The sequence below is a fragment of the Platichthys flesus genome, chromosome 24 (assembly GCF_949316205.1).
Source record: "Platichthys flesus chromosome 24, fPlaFle2.1, whole genome shotgun sequence".
NCBI classification, from domain to species: domain Eukaryota; kingdom Metazoa; phylum Chordata; class Actinopteri; order Pleuronectiformes; family Pleuronectidae; genus Platichthys; species Platichthys flesus.
Window position 1 is genome coordinate 10,665,172 of NC_084968.1, and position 18,913 is coordinate 10,684,084.

An 18,913-nucleotide genomic window follows, 5' to 3' on the forward strand; every position below is an offset into this window, starting at 1 on the left:
GCCTCGGGTGTGAGCGACTGCTTTAAATCACACTGTTCGTCACTAATTATCATTTTTAAAAGGCTTTTCATACCGAGAGCAATAACTCTGATCCGTTGTCAAACAAGGCTGAATATGCTCATTGTGGGGCCTCAGCGGTGATGAATTAGTCGGCAGGAAAATAAATGGACTTTGGCAAATGCTGAGTCATGGTGGAGAAGTATTTGCCCTTTAAACCAACTTTAAAATAAAAGAAGAAGCAAGCACAGGATTTAGTTTGTGATTATAAAAATGAAAGTCTGCGGGGGCGTTGAAGATGATACAAGAGGTTTTCACGTCGTCCTGTCACCATTTTGGATTTCCTGAGTGGACACCCAAATCTCTTTTGACCTACCACAGGCAAACAGCTTTTCCTAACGTCCCCCATTACCTACTGTTCACATCAACTCAAAACAGAGCGACACACTCGGAGAGAGGAGAGCTTTCTCCGTAACCGACGCCTCTCCTCCCAGCTTGCTTCAGAAGAATTAGGTCAAGGCTTGTTGGTAGTTATCTTTCCTAACCGGAGTCTAACCGTGGAGGCAGGGAGGGGGGGGGGGGGGGGGGGGGGGTGAGTAGAGAACACGGGATAACATAAAGCTATGATCTTCAGATGTTGCGATGGAGAACGGCACTTAGTCTCTTGAGTGGCCTAGAAGTGGCGTGATATTCCCACGCCACCTCCCCTGTGCATACATACACGCAATATTTAGTGAACGGCAAGTCAAATACGGGGATTCTCCAATGCAGAATTTACTTTGGAGCTTGAGTTTACATACGATTTGAATTTCAGCTCTCTGTAATGTTGAAGTGAGAGACAGAGAGTGAGGGAGAGAGAGAGATGAGTGGGGGAGTACTGGTGAGTCATAGGTTTCCCCCGTCACTACGAATACATGTTACAGCTGGAAGGAAGAAATATAAGGATGATAAAAGGACGGCCCCGGTTTTTAGAGTAGAAGCCACACTGAAGTGCTTCTTTCAGGGGCTGTGTTAATAACAGGAATTGTCGTACTGTACAGCGAGTGTAGGACACACACATACACACACGTATAGAGACACACACTATGACCTGTTGAGACCTCCTGCTCAACAAACAAGCGGTGTAATTATATGCCTGTGCGGCGCTGCAGGTGGAATGTGCTGGCGACAGTCGAGCCCTTGTTGTCGTAAGGACTGGAAGCAGCCCGATGGCCAACAGACGTGAGCTCACCATCATTACAATGAGGGGCGGGGCCAAGCCTGTCATCGCTGCCGACCTGATGTTGCCGTGGAGACAGCACACACACACACACACACACACACACACACACACACACATACACATAGATTGACTTAAAGTGATACCGCTGGGAAATTAAAATGGTAGCTCAAAGCACCAGGAGTTTTTTGGACCAATCGCAGCTTGATCTCGGATGTGTTTACCTTGCAAGTTTGTGTGTGTGTGTGTGTGTGTGTGTTTGTGTGTGTGTGCACTTCCACTGTACAGGTGCACTGCACATCTTCTAATTATACTGACAATGTCAGCCAGTGTTGGTGAAATATTCACCACGCTTGTCTGTCGTTCGGAATCAGGCACCGAGGAGCAATTACTGACCTATCAAATGATTTAACAGCTGTGTGTGTGTGTGTGTGTGTATGTGTATGTAGTCCAGGTATCACTAATGTTGTGGTGACTTCAATCTGTTATACAGTCACATTATTGGAGGTGTTGTCCTTGTGGCCACAAAAATGTTGTCCCCATAATGCAAAAAATTAAGGTGAAGACAGGTTTCATAGTTAGGTTTATAGATAAGGCCATATTTAAGGGTAAGTTAAGGCTAGGTTATTTAAGTTCAGGGTGAGTCTAGGCAATTAGTAACTATACAGTTAAGGGTATGATTGAGATTCGAGGAATTAAAGTCCTGGAGACACGACTGTAGGTGTCTATGTTTTTGTGTGCGTGTGTGTGTTCAGGTTGTCATCAACTTCTTTCTATAGGTAAAAAAAATAGCACCTGAATTACCGGTTTCCCAGCATGCTCTGCAACATAGTGCTGCTGCTGCTGCTTTGTCAGGACCACGTTAACTGCAGCCAATTAGAGTCGAGTTCGTTCACATCAGTCCTCATCTTCTCTGAAATCAACGGGTGTAAATATAAACATGTCCATGTCTAGAAGCAGAGATGTGATCGTGGCAGCCTCTAATTACAGTGAGGAGGCCGAGGCGGGGGAGTGGAGGCAGAAAGTGAACCATTTTATTACATTAAAATGTTCCATACAAACAATGCATACACACTAGTTTCATATTGCTTCAGACATAAGTTTTCTTTTTCTGTTTGAACTCCAGTTAAACAACTCTGTAACAAAATGTAAGTACAACATTTATGAAAATATAAATCTCTAAACAGGTAAGTATGTCCTGACAATACAAAGAATACCATAGAAACATTCATTACCAGTATGTCAACTATGAGTTGCAAACATGTAAGTTATTAAAAGTCATTCAAGTTACTGAACATACAATAATACCATGTACTGGCTTCCATATGGACACATTCAAATATACTCTTAAACTGGCATTCCAATATACTGTATTCTATAAGAGGACTCTTTTTTTTTTAAAACCTTTTTAGCAAAGATAGCACATCTTTCTCTATCATAAACATAATCACAGTCCAACACTGAAACGATTTGGTAACAATATAATTACAGTACAAGCCTCAAAAAACAAAATCAGACGTTAAACAGAATAAAACCGAACCGTAACTGGGACTTTGGCAATAACATCATCTTTTTGATTTTAATTTGTAACTTTTTGTCAATTAAGAAACTCTTGAGTTTGTCGGGAATTAGAAGTGTTTTAAAGCTCGATGCTGCTTCCCAGTTTGAAGTTATCTGAGGGCCGTCGTCTCTCGACTTTTCAAAACTAGTAAACGTACAATAATAATGGAATAGCCCTTAAAAAGTATATATCAAAGTGTGAGTGTGTGGGGTTTGCTTTTCAGTCATGCCTGGCAGATCAGGGGTGTCATCAAATTAATAAATTAAGTTTTGGGTTATTACAGACATGCTTGTAAAAAAGCAACAACCTCAATGTTTCTATTTTTAGATTGTCAGCGAACCAGATCTTAACAATTGTTTTTTACTGTGTGTCTACCTGTCATCATGACTCAGCATCTGTAGGCTCATGGACAGTAAAGGTCAAACACCATGTAAACGATTCATGATCATTTTGTACCACCAATGTAAACCTACGAAAAAACTTGCGTAACTGTGCAAGAAAAAAGATTATTACAATTATAGTTGGCAAAATGATATAAAATGTGAGGTTATTAATTATCTCTTGAAATATCTGCTTTTGTGAACGTTTGAGAACAGATTTATTCATTTAAAGTGTTTTATTTTGAAGTGAAGAAGGGAAACAGGGCCAGGGTGTGACATGCAACAGAGCTCCCAGACCAGACTCAAACCAGGGACATCGCGGTTACGTAGCATGCACGTTAACAATTCAGCTACCAAGACGTTCCTCGAGTATGGATTTAAAAGCAGAAGGCACACATTCGTTTTTAAAAAAGACTGCAATTCACAGAAGCAAAAGTTGGCCGTGATTTAGTTCGTAAAAGCAGGGCCAAAATTTGTGCAAAGAATTTCTGAAAAAAAACATTTTTTTTCCCAGCGTAACCTCATTGTTAATATTATTGACCTAAAATAATCGATGTTGCAAACTTTGTGCCCAAACATTAGAATTTCCTGACCTTAAGTTTTTCATGCAAAGTTTTTCCTCAGGTTCACAGAAGTTGATTTCTTTTTTCTAAACAAAGACAAACGTTTTATTGACACTTGCTTTTCTATTTGCCCACCTCTGCAGTTGAGTGCTAGGATGACAACATCTTTGTAAAGGTACCAGGCATATATATACATATAGAGAGAGAGAGAGACTGTAGCATTTCAGTGAGTCAGCTGTAACCTGTAAGTACGTGGAGGACCTTGTAGGCAGATCCACTTCCTGTTTAAGACAAATCTAGATCACTTTTCACAATGTTTTATAATTAAATCTAATAAGATCTCACAAACCACTCGTAAAGTGCTTCCAACTATCGTCTAAATCTCTAAATATATTCACTCCTTGTTCTTTTTCTACTGGAACATTTGAACAAACCAAACCTAAAGCAAGTACACTGGTTAAGGCGTGAATGTGTATGGTGCTATGCTACACTGTATGCTCAATAGTGGTGTTTCCCTTAAAACGAACAGCACACAAATCGACGGAACAGCAGCTAAATTCACGTCAAATTTACGCCAACCGTTCCAGGACACTTCTACAACTATCATCACAAAGAGCAATGCCGTCGATCTCTCGTGTTGTTGACTGTTTTTTTCCGATAAACTGATCGGTTAGATTTAACGTCAATGCAAGTATTATGCAACTGTGTGTATACTGTGTTTACAAATTCCCTGCATTTTCATAAATCTTGTAATCTGCCCATAAAGAACATTTTTGATTCCAGGCACTCACTTTGATTGCATTAAGCACAACATAACATTTTTTTTTAAGGAGTTGCACAAATTGCAGCAGCCAAAAAGAGATATGTACATATGTTCATAGTTCTTCCATTTTGTACAGTACGGACTGATGTTAATACAAACATAAATATACTCGAAAGAACAACATTATGGCTTAATGTTCACAATGTAAATAAATATAATGTACAATGAAAGTGGCTAAGATCACTGGAATGGCTTTGAAAATGTTTGAACAAGACATTTGAATAATAACTTTGTTCTTCAAATGCAAAAGGACACATAATGGCGAAACTAATAAACTCACGCAATTTTACATATTTTGTCTTTTTCGAAAACATAGTATTTTAGTAACAGTCTTCATGTGTAAACGAATAGTAACTGTATCATAAGTTGGAAGTAAGTAATACATAATTTGAGTGCAGCGTTTTAAGTGGTCGGCCCGTTAACTACCCAGAGGGCTGACATCTGCAGCTGAATCACGTGGCTGTAAACAAGAATCAACTGCAACCCCAGAGATTCTAAACTTGGTCGTCTCGTCTCCACCCCCCTGTCCAAACTCTACCTCCCTTTGTTCACTGCAGCAGTTCAGTCTTTTTTGTAGGCGTCGTCGACTCTACTTCACCGGAGTCAGACACGTTGATGGGACTGTCCCTGGAGAAAACCTCTGTCGACTCCCTCCAAACGCAGTCGGCTACGGTCTTGAAGGAATGGTTGCCACATTTGGGGCGCACCTTCTGCGAGGCGTTGTTGACAATCTGTCGGCTGTTGGAGGTGGCTATCTTAATCTTGAGGGCGGCATCCACACGGTCCACTACGGTGTAGGTGCCAATGCTGCCATCCTCAAAGCCAATGATGATGTTTAGCGCCCGCTGGCAGAGGGACAGGAAGGTGGGAGTTTTGTAAAGCGAGCATGTACCGATGCTCTTACCATCAGCAAGGCGCATCACGATCAGATTGGACACAACACCGGCATCGTCATCTTCATCGCAGGTCCGGAAACATATGTATACCAGATAACGTCCATCTCTGGATAATTTCTGACGCCAGATTATACCGGCAGCATGGACAAGCCTCAGCTTCCCACTGTGGAGGTCCAGGACGTTAATATTCTCATCCCCCTTGGAGACGATTCCCAGTTTCCCATTGGGTGAGATTTGGAAGTCCTCCAGATTTTTGAGGAAGTTGGGTGGCAGTTGGACTCGCCTGCAAACCGACTCATCCGCCACATTCCAGATGAAGACGGTCTCCGTGGATGTGATGAACACGGCACAGTCGGGGCAGTCGGGGATCAGCTTGAAGTTGACGATGGTAATACCATCATCGCACACAAACTTCTTGGAGACGCTCCCCGACCACAGGCTGACAGCAAGGAGTTTGTTTTTGGAAGATCCTACAAGGAACGTGTTTGCTGTGGTGACCAGTGCATGTTGGAGCGTGACTAGGATGTTGCACACTTTGTGACCGGTTCCAAGCCTCCACACTCTGGAGGCGTTCTGTTCACAGAGCGACACCACAAACTGGTCATTGTGGGTGATGAGCAGCTGCGATATTCTCTGGCCGTTGATGCGGAAGATGTTTTCTCCGGTGACGGTTTGCCAAATATACTGGCTGCACTTGTCATCTGAAGTCACCATGAGATCCCCTGAGGAAGTGAGGACACAGTTCTCCACTATACCCTCGTGCTTGAAGATGGTCTCAATGAAACCTGTGCTGAAGTTCCACTTGTGGACGGCTTCCGAGCCATCCATGGTAAACAAATAATCCTCTCTGCCGGACAGCAGCAAGGTCTGAATCTTCTTGCCTGTTTTGTCAATATTAGACATGGCGGTGATAATGTCAATGTCCCAGACGGAGAGCACTCCACTACTTGCCACAGAGAGCAGCAAGTTGTGGTGAACTGATTTAATGAGTTTGACAATATTCCCTGAGATCTCTATCAGGCTGGCCATGCACTGTCCACTGTCCCTCCTCCAGACGAAGATGGAGGAGGTGTTCTCCATCGAGGCCACAATACTTTGTCCGTTCTTGGAGAGGACAGCAGCGACAAAGCGCTCAGTACGTTTGGCTTTGAACTTCTCTACCATTTTCCATACTTTAGTGTCGAGCACTTCAATGCTTGTAGCCTTACAAATGAGGATGGAGCGCTGGTCCTCTGATAACTCAATACCCACCACCTCACTGTCATCCCCTCTACAGTCGTAATCCTCCATCAGCCTTGGGTTGGTGATCTCTTTGGTGTTCCATACTGACAAACTGCCTTCGTTATCAATCATTACCATTTGGTTCAGGGTGTCCAGGACCAGAATGGATTTGACGAACCCCCCAGAAAACTCGGAGGTCACAGTGGCCAGCTTGTCCCCATTTCCTAGATGAAAGACGGATGCAGTGTTGAGGTACTGGCCACAGAAGGCATACATTCCATCTGGAGAGCACTGGACACACGTCACCTCGTACCAGCAATGGAACTGGTAGAGAGGCCAGCCGTAGAGCAGGTCAATGACGTTGACGTCTTTACTGGCCTCAAGCCAGGCCAAAGCATGATGGGTGGACAAGGTAAAACCATTGATGAAGGCAACCCCACCAGCGACGCCACCATGCTTGGACCCCTTGATTTCGACCTCAGATAAAAGGCAGGACTTGTGATTATCGTAGATAAGCAGAGTGTTTTTGGTCGTGGCCACAACCAGATACTTTTCGTCAGTGGTTAACCTGATTCCCAGCACGACAGATTTGGCTGTGTCGATCTGTCGCAGCAGCTGTCTGCTCTCGACATCCCAGGTACTGACAGACCCGTCTTCAAGGGCTACGAGGACTATGTTCGGAGCGAGAGTGGGCAAGATCTCCACAATCTGCATGTAGCTAGAGCACAGAGGAAGCCTCTCTGGACTGTAGGTGACGTCCATAGAGGAGTGGAGAGGCACTATGGAGCAGTACTTTGGACCATCTTTGTCGCACTCCAAGAGAAGGTGTCTGAGTTTTGGGAGGGAGGTGACAACCGGCAGGAGGCGTTGCTGCAGTTCTGCAGACAGTGACGCTGGATTCTTCAGAACTTTAACCTTGATGCTACGTAAAGTGGTGGCCAAGAACTTCAGCTCTTTCTCTTGGGTGTAGCTGTACGCCAGGTCAATGTCAGTTAAAGCCTTATCAAACTGGCCAATCTTGATCATTGTGTAGAGCCAGCTGAAGTTCATGATGACGCCAAACATTAGGTCATCGGTGCGCCCACTCCTGGTGAGGTGGTACACCAGCTCCGTCATCTTTCTGTGGTTGACAAAGAAAATGTCGGGCTCCAAAAGATTGCACTGGAACACCCAAGGCTGCTCAGGGGTTTGCCTGTCATAGGAGTACTTATCAGATGATGTCTTTTCATGGGACTGTTGATGGGGGTTCTTGTGATGAGATATGTTGAGTGAAGTGAAATGGTTGTTATCATAAGTGAAGATCTTCTTCCGGCCTCCTGACCAGGCCCCCAGGAAGTACTCAGCTAAGAGGCTGTGCATTTGATGAACGTCCTCCTCATTGCTCAGATACAGCTTCTGGGCAATGAGATGCAGGTGCCTGTTTGCCCAGACCATCAGGGTGACGTTACGCACCTGACGTTCCACCAGATATCCCTCAAGCTCCTCTTTGAGCCTCGCCACCAAGTCATAGGAGATCCTCAAAGGGTTTTTGAGGTAAGTTGCTACAATAACATCACCGAGGACAATGTTATCCAGAGAGAGAATATCCTCCAGCTCCACCTCAGTTAGTCCAGCCTTGGCCATGGTGATGTACCCCAATGCTCTGAAGACGAATCGTTGGCCCAGCTTGTTCTCCACCGAGTAGAAGAGCTGCTCGATGCTCTCATGCACTGTGGAGCACAAGGACTTATCATCCACGTCTTTGTGAGACCTCCAGTGAACTACCTCTCTGTAGATGAGGTTGACAAACATGGGTAACGTACACTTCGCGAGTGCCTCATTGACATAGATCTGTTGGCCTGAGGTGACTTTCCTCTTCACCCCCAGCAACTGCTGCTTTAGTGTTTGGCTGCAAATCTTGCGGTCTCTCTGAACTAACTCCACGTAATACCCCTCGTCATGGATGAGGTGTCGGAGCTTCTGCAGGATTCCGTGTTTGTTGGGCAGCGTGGAGACAACAATGCGGACGGTCCGAGGCAGATGTATGGGGAGCCACCACAGCTTGCGAGCTTCGTCTGCTTCTGAGAGCTGCTCCAGGGCGTCCAGGACGATGACCAAGGGCCGGTGGAACGATGACTCCCCAAGCAGGTTGATCAGGAGCTCCCTCATCTCCTGGATCTTGTTAGGCAAAAAGTGAATCAGGCAGCGGTAGTTGATTGCAATCTGTTCACATATGCTCTGGAGGAGGGTGCGCAGGTCTGTGGAGAGCAGGCTGGAGCCGATGAAACGGACGACAACCACCGGGTCGGTTTCAGGGCCCATCTCTTTCTGCAGCCACGTGTAGGCCTGAAAAACAGAATTGAAGTTGGATATTAATATATATATAATAAATAGAGAGTGTATTCTTTTCAGCGAGTCGCTATTTAAATAGCGAATACATGTGTTTCTTGTTTGCTGTGCGTAGATTTTACTTTGATTCTGCGAGGTCTGGTTAGAGAAACTCAGTCAAACATCAAGAATAATGATGCTCTACAGTGAGAGGGCAGAGGGATCTAATTAATAGTGATCCTAACAGCATGAGGCAGGGCTCATTAGCACAGCACCGACAAGAGATTGAATACAGTTTCACCTCATGACCGCATGGCTCTGCTACACCAACTTTCTATCTTTTACTAGAGACAGAGAACTATGTAGCACTCAGTAATGTTAGTTTTTAATATCCTGAAGTCATTTATACATATACTTCATACACGAGTACTTTTACCATTAGAAATACTCATTGATATTCTAATTTCATTCATGAATTCATTACATTTTCGCAGCTGAGATTTCGAGGAAACATTAAGATGATATGTGACATTTTTAGGGCATCATGACAAAGCCGAATCCACTTTTAGCCACGAGAACGTGAGAGAGAGGAAAACAGAGACTCTGCCTGTGGAGTATTTACCATTTGATATTATTTTTTCCTGAATATAATCCTTTTTTTTTTTCAGCCAGCCTGATATTTATGCATTGTTTTCAACCCTTTAATGGAAAATTTGAATAAAAAACAATTTAACCATGATATGATACATAACATGCACAACAGGCACTAGATAATAGAGCTGTGAAAGGCAAATGCAACCATTTCTCTCTGTAACTTTACGCAAAAAGCTAATTCCTGTTGTTACAATCAGTCCACACAACTTTAATTAACCTGACTTGTACACAGTCGATGTCTCTGAAGACTCGTTCCTGCTTTACCAATATTCTCTAAGTGTGCCAAAGCAGCCGTTGCACTGAAGTACCTATTAGATGCTGCTGTATATCAGGCTCTAACAGTCTATTTAACAACTAGGGCCCTATCTCGCCCTAAAAATAACTGGTTCTGAAAATAAAGGGCATAGTTTTTGACAGTTATTTTATCGGTGCATCATCACGATGGTGATAAACACAGATACAGGCGTTAAAACACAGATGATCTTAAAGTCAAAGTGCCTCACAACCTGTGCACAGTCAAGTCTGATTGGTCCTAGATCTGCCATCAGGTTTCACCCGCAAGTCACCTCTATATGTGCAAATCCTACGTATCTAGATCTGTACACTTTACTTCCTGATTAGACTCATTCTTTGCAAAAACAACTGGTTTCCTTTGATTCAAACCGAGGACGTAACACATCCTGTGTTACCACAGTATTTAATTGTTAGTTTTACTTTATTTATTATTCTTTCTCAGGTTGATAAAGATGAATTTGTGTTTATCTGATGAATTTACAAACATGTAACTAGATAAAATTACCACATAACTTCTTGTACTTGAGTCAAAGTAAGTACTTGCTTTTAAATATACATAAAGTACTCAAAGTAACTTGCCGAGCATTGTTTTATCCCGTCACTACTTGTAACTACAATCAAGCCACAGCTCAGGCTTCTTAAAAGGCGGAGAGAGACCTGTTATGTTTTAACAGACCCAGTGAGATTCCAGCTCAATAGCAAAGACATAAACGCTGCAAGAGTCCGATGACTCAAAGGAAGCAGTTTGAGTGTAGAATCACACCCCCGTGGACCGAGTCCCCAAAACACCTCTGTCCTCTTGTACTCCAACAGAAATCTAATAATATCTACCTCTCCTACAAATACAGGGGCCACAGAGAATTTCAAAACCTTTCAATTTGTAGTTTTACTCGAGTAAAGCTTAAAGAATGACACAGGACTGATACACGGGGAGATGGATGGTTATTATGAGCATGGACATCTGAGCTAAGTTGCACGTTTTCAGCTGTAGAAGCAGCTTAAAACCAAAATCTGTGTTTTAAAAGCCAAGTTTCAGGACTTGGCTTTGTTCTCACGACACATAACAAAGTGGACAGATTCAAAGGAGATAAAACATCCCACTCGCAATACGGTCGTGTGATTAATCATTCAGCTCATCTCTGTGTGGGCAATAACAAACCGTTTGTTAATAAAGTGTCTGAATTAATCATTTTCATATTTCTTTTTTAAGCCACAACAGGCTTTTTTCTTTGCGAAGTGTAAAAAGGATCCTTCACGTTTGAATGGATGAAGCAGATATTTAGGTTTCTTCTGGTTTTTGTGTGCAGATTGCCCCTATTTATTTTATTCACAAAAAAACTACAGGTGTGACTGAAATGAATAGTTTGTAGCAGCTGATGGTTTATTCTGAGAATTTTTCAATTTCATCCACTTCTGTTGTAAAACTTCACGATTCTTTCCAACATTGATTTGTCCTCCTGCATCCTTGAGCTTGTTTCTCCTTCCCCACTCTCATCCAACAGTAATTTCTGCTGTGTGTGTGTGTGTGTTTGTGAGTGTGTGTAACTTTTGCCTTTAGTCCTTACCATCATTTGCTCTGCTGCTTATTTGGTTTTGTGCTGTTGCATCTTGTAACATTTAATAAATCCACTCCTGGACGATGTAAATGGCGCTTCTAACAAACCGGCGCATTAATGTGACATTTATAATAAAGGTTGGACGGGAGCGGTGGACACGTGGGTGTCTCGGCTACGGCGTGATGCTAATGTAGGAGGACGCAGCCAGATGGTGCGCACGAAACCGCAGAGCGAACAAGAGTGTACACACACAAACACACACACACACAATTTAGTTTCCCTGCAGATGTTCACACCCAAATGTTGAAAAAATTATTACTTTTATAAATTAGACACGATGGCGAATATCCCTTGTACATTTTAAATAGCAGTCAGTTGGGTTTAAACCTGGCTTTTCACATTTCTATATTTGGAGAGTATTCACAGTTTTATGTTCCCAGCTTTAGGTTTACCTTCCTCTCAATTTTAGGACACATCGTAAGTCTTGGAGCTCAGGATCATAGGACCTATCGGGCATTATAACCAAACACCCTCCCTGTCACCTCCCCGGCGCCTCACCTCTTTGGCCACCTCGGACAACAGCAGCGTCTTCCCGGTGCACGGCCCTCCATACACCACCAGGGGGCTCATTCTGCTCCCCTTGGACGGCAGCACATACTCCTGCACGTAATCCAGCGTCTCGGCCTTGTACTCGTAGTGCGCTGCGTAGTTCTTGCAGAGCGACAGGTGCTGCAGGATCTCGTCGTACAGCGGGTCGGTCTCCGTGTCGAAGTTCTGCTGCACCGTGGCCTGGATGATGTCCACCATGTCCTCGTAGAACTGCTTGCACAGGCCCTCCACGTAGTGGCTCTCCACCTCCTGCGAGTAGCCCAGCTTCATGTCGCAGTGCGTGACCGAGGAGTAGACGCGGAGGTTGGAGGCGGCGACCACCGTGGGGATGAACTCGTCCCGCACCTTGAGGAGGCGCTCGTAGGACTCCTGGTTGCGCATGACGCGGTCGCCGCTGACCACGATGTCCATGTAGCGGGTCATGTCTGGGATTTTGGCGAAGCGGTCGAAGTTGGAGATCTTGCGGATGTAGCAGACGCATTTCCTGAGAAAGGCAGGAGTTTGTTTCCCGAGGGCAAAGTCCAGTTCATCCTCTAAGGCTGGAAGGAGAGAAAAAGCACAAATTGTCAAATCTGACGTCACAAAATCTCCTACGTTTTCCTAATTCCCTAATTTTTGCGGGCAGCCGATAAAGGCCAATCCTAATGTACTACCTGGGAGGATTAAAGTGTAGCAGATGTGGGATTTAGATTTCTTCCTCTAGCAAAGCGGAACAGATTTTAGGAGCTTTCAACCCTCAGATTAGATGGATTTATCATGAGCCTCATTTAAGAAAAAACAAAGTTGATAAAATCACATAAGCCAGAGGTGCTGAAGTGTATCGCAGCCCCCCCCCCCCCCCCCCCACACAGAGCGGACTGACTGAAAATAATGGGAAAAATAAAGTGTGAAATTGAAAATTTTAGGAGTTCCAGGAGAGCACAGAACTTCCTCTATAGAGCAAACTCAAACTTTGTGACGTGCTGTTTGGATCCATCACCTTGATGTGATCGCAAAACGCTATCGATCAATCACTGTCGTCTGCCGAGCCGAGTCGGACAGATCCTGATTGCATCTCATCAATTTAGCTAAGGGACTAAACAACAGTCTCTTTTTTTCTGACGGAAGATTAATGTCCCACTTAACATTTTTCAAACAAGTCTTTATTTTCCCCTAATGTCAGCGAACAGGTTTATTGATCAAAAATAATAAATCTACCCAATTTACTCCACTGTCGTCTACGATGGCCCTGAAGTACAGATCAGACGTTTCAAAATGTCAAACAGAGACAGTTTCAAGAGACACGATATGAAAAGAGGAAAAGCGTGGACCTGGAACTCACCAGAGCAAAGGAACTTCTTGGCCTGAGGGCTCTTCATGGTCCCCTTCTCCTGGAGCTGCAGCACGGACGTCCTGAAGATCCTCTTGATCTCCTCCGACACGTTCCTCCAGGCCTTGTCGTTCTTGGTCTTGGCCGCGCTGCTCGACTCCATCTGAGCGGGACAGAGGACGAGGGGGGGGTGGGGGGGACGCTGTGAGTTTACAGTGAGACGGAGGAGCTCATCACGGGAGAGGCTGTCGTTCTTGTTTTGACACGTACAGTAACAGGAGAGATGCTGCTGTGCGTCTGATGCAAGAAACATTTACACTGACTCTGTGCTCGTTCCACGCCGAGGAACAGAGGGGCAGATTTTTATCGGTTCATTTTGATTCAGGACTGTGATCTTTCAGTTTGAGAGCAGCCCTTTCTTTATTGCCCATTCATATTTTGTGCTTGTGCTTCGATTACGCAAACTCGACAGCTTCAAATATCTTCATCGTCAGGCAGTTTTTAATAAAAGAGAGCTAGATATTTCATTTCCTCTGTAAAGTTCCGGACGAGATAAAGTGAAAGGCAGAAGCTAAACAGTTTTATTCAAAAGTAACTGTGCCGTTGTTAAGTGACTTTTATGAGACAAAACAAATCTGGTTTCTTCTCCGCACGGGGCGAATAAAACGTTCCACCAGGAGAAGTAAATCCAGCTCCAGGAAGAGAATCTATTAACTGCACCGTGAAAGCCTCAAGTAAGTAAAGTTATCACGTCCGCGTCGGTAAACCCCCCCCCCCCCCCCCCCCCCCTTTCTGCCATTTACACTGTTTTAAAAGGGTCTTTCACAGCAGGTAGTTTGACTCACCGAGTTCTGGTAGTTCTTCAGCATTTGGGCTTTGGGTTTGAGGTAGTATGCGGGTGGCACAGAGTTTTCATCCCTGCAGTACCACTCCTCCAAGATGTGTGTGTCCAGGCCGGCCTCCACCGCCGCGTCCAGGATCATCTCGAACTCGGCCGACTCCACTTCGCCCGGCACCCGGATGCTGCCGTACTTCTCTCCCACCAGACCCTGAGGGGAGGGAGGAGGGGGGGGGGGGGTGGGGAAAGGTGGAGGGCAGGGGGAAGGTGAGCGAGAGAGACAGGCAGCGTGAATCATCCGGATCTTCTAATTTGTTTTATGGCTCTATTTTGTGGATCAGTGGCGCATGGAGGTGGAGTCCATGACGCCCGCGGTGTTTAGGGTAATTTCAGAGCTGCAGACTCGACTGTGGTGCATCCGGCCGCCGGTGTGTGACATCAGGGAAGTACAGGCCGCCGGCAACTTCATCCTATTCTGTATTTACATGATTCACTTTAGAACAAACTAATTACAGTATATTCTACTCAAAAATGTATGAACTCAAGTGTTATGAATTTTAAAATACAGAAAAATGGTTAAATGTTTTTAAGTACACTCAATTAAATTTTTTAATGTTGTTTACCATAGTGAAGGAAGTAAATTAATTAAAACATTCAATCTCAAAGGACACAGCATCACTCCCATCTCACACACACACATGCACACAAACACACACACACTGGTTTTAAAGGTTACATATGACATTCACTGCCACTAGATGTCACTCTAGAGCACCAAAAAGTATTCAAGACAAAAGTATTTGACGTGCATTTGTACTCTTTATGATTTGTCCACTAACATGGAGGAGGCAGAATTTGGGACCAATACTACAGCCGCCCTCCAGGTGGCGACACATCCAGTCTATCCAGTCCAAGCAGTCAGTGTTGGCGTTCTGTATTTATCTGGTGTAACAGACACATTCCGGTCAGAACCAAAAGCATCAATCATCGTCTTTAATAAGAAAAAAAATCTGATTTGTTCTGCCGCCGCGACAGAAACGTTTCAATGACACACTGTTATGTAAAAGCTGAGGCCTCGGCCAAATTCCCTAATGCTCAGTAATCAGCAGTGTTAAGTAAAATGAGCAGATTTGCTTTTATATTAAGAACAGATGGCACTTTGTTAAATGAAAGGAAATGAATGCTTTAATTAAACGGAGGTGTGTTTATTTGAGAGAATAAATGTCTGCGAGTGTGAAATTAAATTTAAAGGTTATTTTAATCTCAACCACGAGTCATCGTCATCGGGGCTGACTCGCCGAAGCCAATTCTGACAATCTGTGTTTAGTCAGAAACCAGAACACTCGGCACAGTCGCTGCATAATTAGACATTATCATATTAAATCGTGGCCTTTTCATTTCCCCTGTTATTCCCACCCCACATGGCATATCCACTGTAAGCTCCACTGAGTCTTCCCCCTCGGCTTTCAGCGCACGCTCCCGACCGATGCGGAGCCATCGGAAACGATTCCGGGCCGTTTCCTGGCCCAGTTCACAAGGTTCTCCATCGGTCACAGTCGAGGGAAATAAGGGTAAAAGACAAGAAACACTGGAAACCCCCCCCCCAACCGCACTACACAACCGGCTGATCTTTGCTTCATGTGTCGTACTTCCCATGCAGCTGAAGCCTCTGGGTCAAAGCTGCAGAGCGAGGGAGTGAGCGAGGAACAGGCCGAGTGACTGTGAGCTCTGATGAGCAGGGAAACCACGCTTCACACGCTCGCGGCAATGACACTTCAAAGTCCACGTCCACGCTGGACTCCTCGTTCCCTTGGCAGTCGCAGCGGGAACAGATGCAGAGAAACGAGCGGAGTCGGCCGATGTGGCACGGGCGGCACGGGGCGGCCTGCTCGCCAAACCCACAAATGCCCGCGCTCGCTTCATTTGCATACACACGTTTTTTGCCCATTTTTTGCACGGAATTGCCGCCAAAGGGTCATTTTACAGCATCTTTTGGACGGAGGAGATAGTTTCTATGTGGAGTGTCAGTTGTTTCGGAGGAGGAGGGGTCAGCTGCACGGTTGGGCATTCAATCCCTTAAATGTTTTTGTCCCACGTATTAAATCAGTGATGCATTAAATTAAATACAAGTTAAATCTAAGGGCCAAAGACAAAATAGCCTGGAACGTATTTTCACAGGCAATAGATGAATGGACTCTGCTTTGACTGTAATATTCAGGTGCAACGTTAATTTGAGAGCGAAACAAAAGCCGGGGGAATCACCAAGAGCAGCCGACAGAGAGAGGAGGCTGGGATTCCCCCCCCCTCCCCCCACCCCCCGTGTGTGTGAGATGCTTTGTGCCAAAAATAAAGAACAGATAAGTAGGGCAGGCTCCTCGCTATCTTCCCCGAGTGATTGACGGGGGGGGGGGGGGGGGGGGGTCACGAGCTGGATTCGAGCCCAAACTGTTCCCAGTGACAGACGCTTCAGAAGAAAGGAAACGTTTAACCTGCTGTAGTTTTGACAGTCGCGCTGCAGGTTGGAAACAGACGGGCTCAGTTCGCTCTCTAAGCAGAAATGTGGAGCCATGAGCTCACGGTCAGATACAGTGACAGGCAGGAGCACACAGGAGACGTTCCACCGTGAATGAGGCTTTTAACTTCACACTGCAAAATGCACCTTGACATGCTGCCATTCACTTTCGAAAGATGGACGATGTGTTTTCCAAATTCCTGTATAAAACGCTCCATCTGACACACACACACACACGGAAACACAGCAACCTTGGGTTTTTGAAAACTCAAGGTTTGAAAGTTTGTTTTTGAAAAATATCATCATTCGTGTGGAACGATGCTCCGGCCATGGGACTGACCCCGCAGGTCAACTCATCAGCCAGCTTCAGATGAACCGATGTGAGTCACGGTGCTGCAGTGTTGTGTCAGAGAGGATGGGAGGCACTGGGCTGAACTACAGTAATGCAGAGAGAGAGAGAGAGAGAGAGAGAGAGAGACTGTAAGCTTGCCCTCCGTGTGTGTGTGTTTTCCGATCAAGACGGAAAAAATCTGTTGATCGAATGCAAACCCGGAAAAATTGTGTGTGTGTGTGTGTGTGTGGGGGGGGGGGGGGGGGTGTGTGTGTGTGTGTGTGTGTGTGTGTGTGTGTGTGTGTGTGTGTGTGTGTGTGTGTGTGTGTGTGTGTGTGTGTGTGTGTGTGTGTGTGTGTGTGTGTGTGTGTGTGTGTGTGTGTGTGTGTAATCTTCTGTCACTGCTGTCACCCTCCTGACTCTTGCCAAAGCCAAACTGTAAAAAAAAAAAAAAAAAAAGGAAATATTTGCCGGGTGGTTTTAACAGGGTTGTCTGAGCCAGAGTGGAATGAGGCCGTCCAGAGAGTGGATTAGAGCACGTCGGCTGACAGCTTCACTCCACTCTGGTTCGTGGAGATTGTTTGTGTGTGTTTGTGTAGATTGTGTGTGTGGGTCTTTTGAGGGAGGAGACCGAGGGGTTGCAGAAGTTCTTATTATATTTCGGCAGTCGCAGGTGCAAGAAAGACCTGAAGGCTGGAGTGACAATAGCAAATGCAGATGGGGGACAAATGCAGTTTCTAGTTTTCACTGTGCTCCACCTCCTCCTCCTCCTCCTCCTCCTCCTTGGCCTCCTCCCTCCTCCGCTCCTCCCTCTTCTGCTTTTTCATCCTCGGAAGGGGTTTTCATACTCGGACTAAGTGCACTTTATCTGATGAGCCGGGCGGCGGAGGCGGCGGCGGCAGCTCACGCAGCTACAAAAAATCAACAAATCAATGGCTCGCGCAGTCAATCACTCAACGGGGCTCTGACGGCTGCTGCGTAAGCTTTGGCAGCTCGGAGGGAGAAAGGAAACGGAGGATCTGATGAGAGAAATATTTATTTCTCAGTGATGCACAAACACACACAGAATGTTGAGAGTGTACAGTGCGCCCTAATTGTCTGACTGCTTGCAATCAATGCAACATGAATCCTCTGAATCAAAGGGGGAACTGATGATATTCTGGGTTTTTCTCAAATAAAAGCCTGAAAAAACGATTATCAGTGCAGCTACAGAACCTCACAGCTTATTCCTCTGCAGCCTGGATCTATATTGTGTTATTGAACTGACACAATGATGGTTATGGTCTTTTAATCGGATTAAACAGCCTAATTGTTTAAATGCTAAGATACGTCCGTGTGATTGGAGCGATCTCTGCACAACCAGAAGCTCCCTCGGACTCTCTGCACCTTGTTTCCCTCTCTGCTGGATTTTCTTGACGCCAGTTATTAGGTTTGCACTTCAACCTCGTCTCATCGGCAGCTACATCACCAGGGAGAGAACAAATAAGAGCCACAGTATCCGCCGCTATCCTCTTACCGCCGGGAAATCTGCCACACCGCCAGATACACGGAGAGGAGGAGGTCGTGGAACTGGAGGGAAACACAGTCGAGCCTCATTGTCATGTTTAATCGCCAGGTCAATGACACCATCACCATGCCAACCCCCTGCCATCGCCATGGAAACCGGCTTTATTGCATCAACAGGTTAGAGAAAATCCCCCCCCCCCCCCCGCCCCGCTCCTAACCCAGGTGTGGTGTGGTGTGTCTTTGTGTGTGTGTGTGTGTGTCTGTCTGTGTGGAACAGCCTGGCCCTTTGAAAGCTGCGATTGACCCTCGCTCAAAAAGCGGGGGGGGGGGGAGGGGG

General features: G+C 45.4%; 1 protein-coding gene across 1 annotated transcript in view; it reads right to left on the bottom strand.

Annotated features, from left to right (window-relative positions):
• Nucleotides 1-2,240: 2,240 nt before the first annotated feature.
• Nucleotides 2,241-18,913, bottom strand: part of LOC133949560 (NACHT and WD repeat domain-containing protein 2) — a 38,316-nt gene continuing 21,643 nt past the window's right edge. The window contains exons 5-8 of the mRNA XM_062383470.1: nt 14,235-14,438; nt 13,402-13,552; nt 12,030-12,619; nt 2,241-8,985 (exon numbers count right to left, since the gene is read on the bottom strand). Coding sequence (XP_062239454.1) covers nt 5,092-8,985; nt 12,030-12,619; nt 13,402-13,552; nt 14,235-14,438 — 4,839 coding nt within the window. The 3' untranslated portion in view covers nt 2,241-5,091. The remainder of the gene's footprint in view (nt 8,986-12,029; nt 12,620-13,401; nt 13,553-14,234; nt 14,439-18,913) is intronic.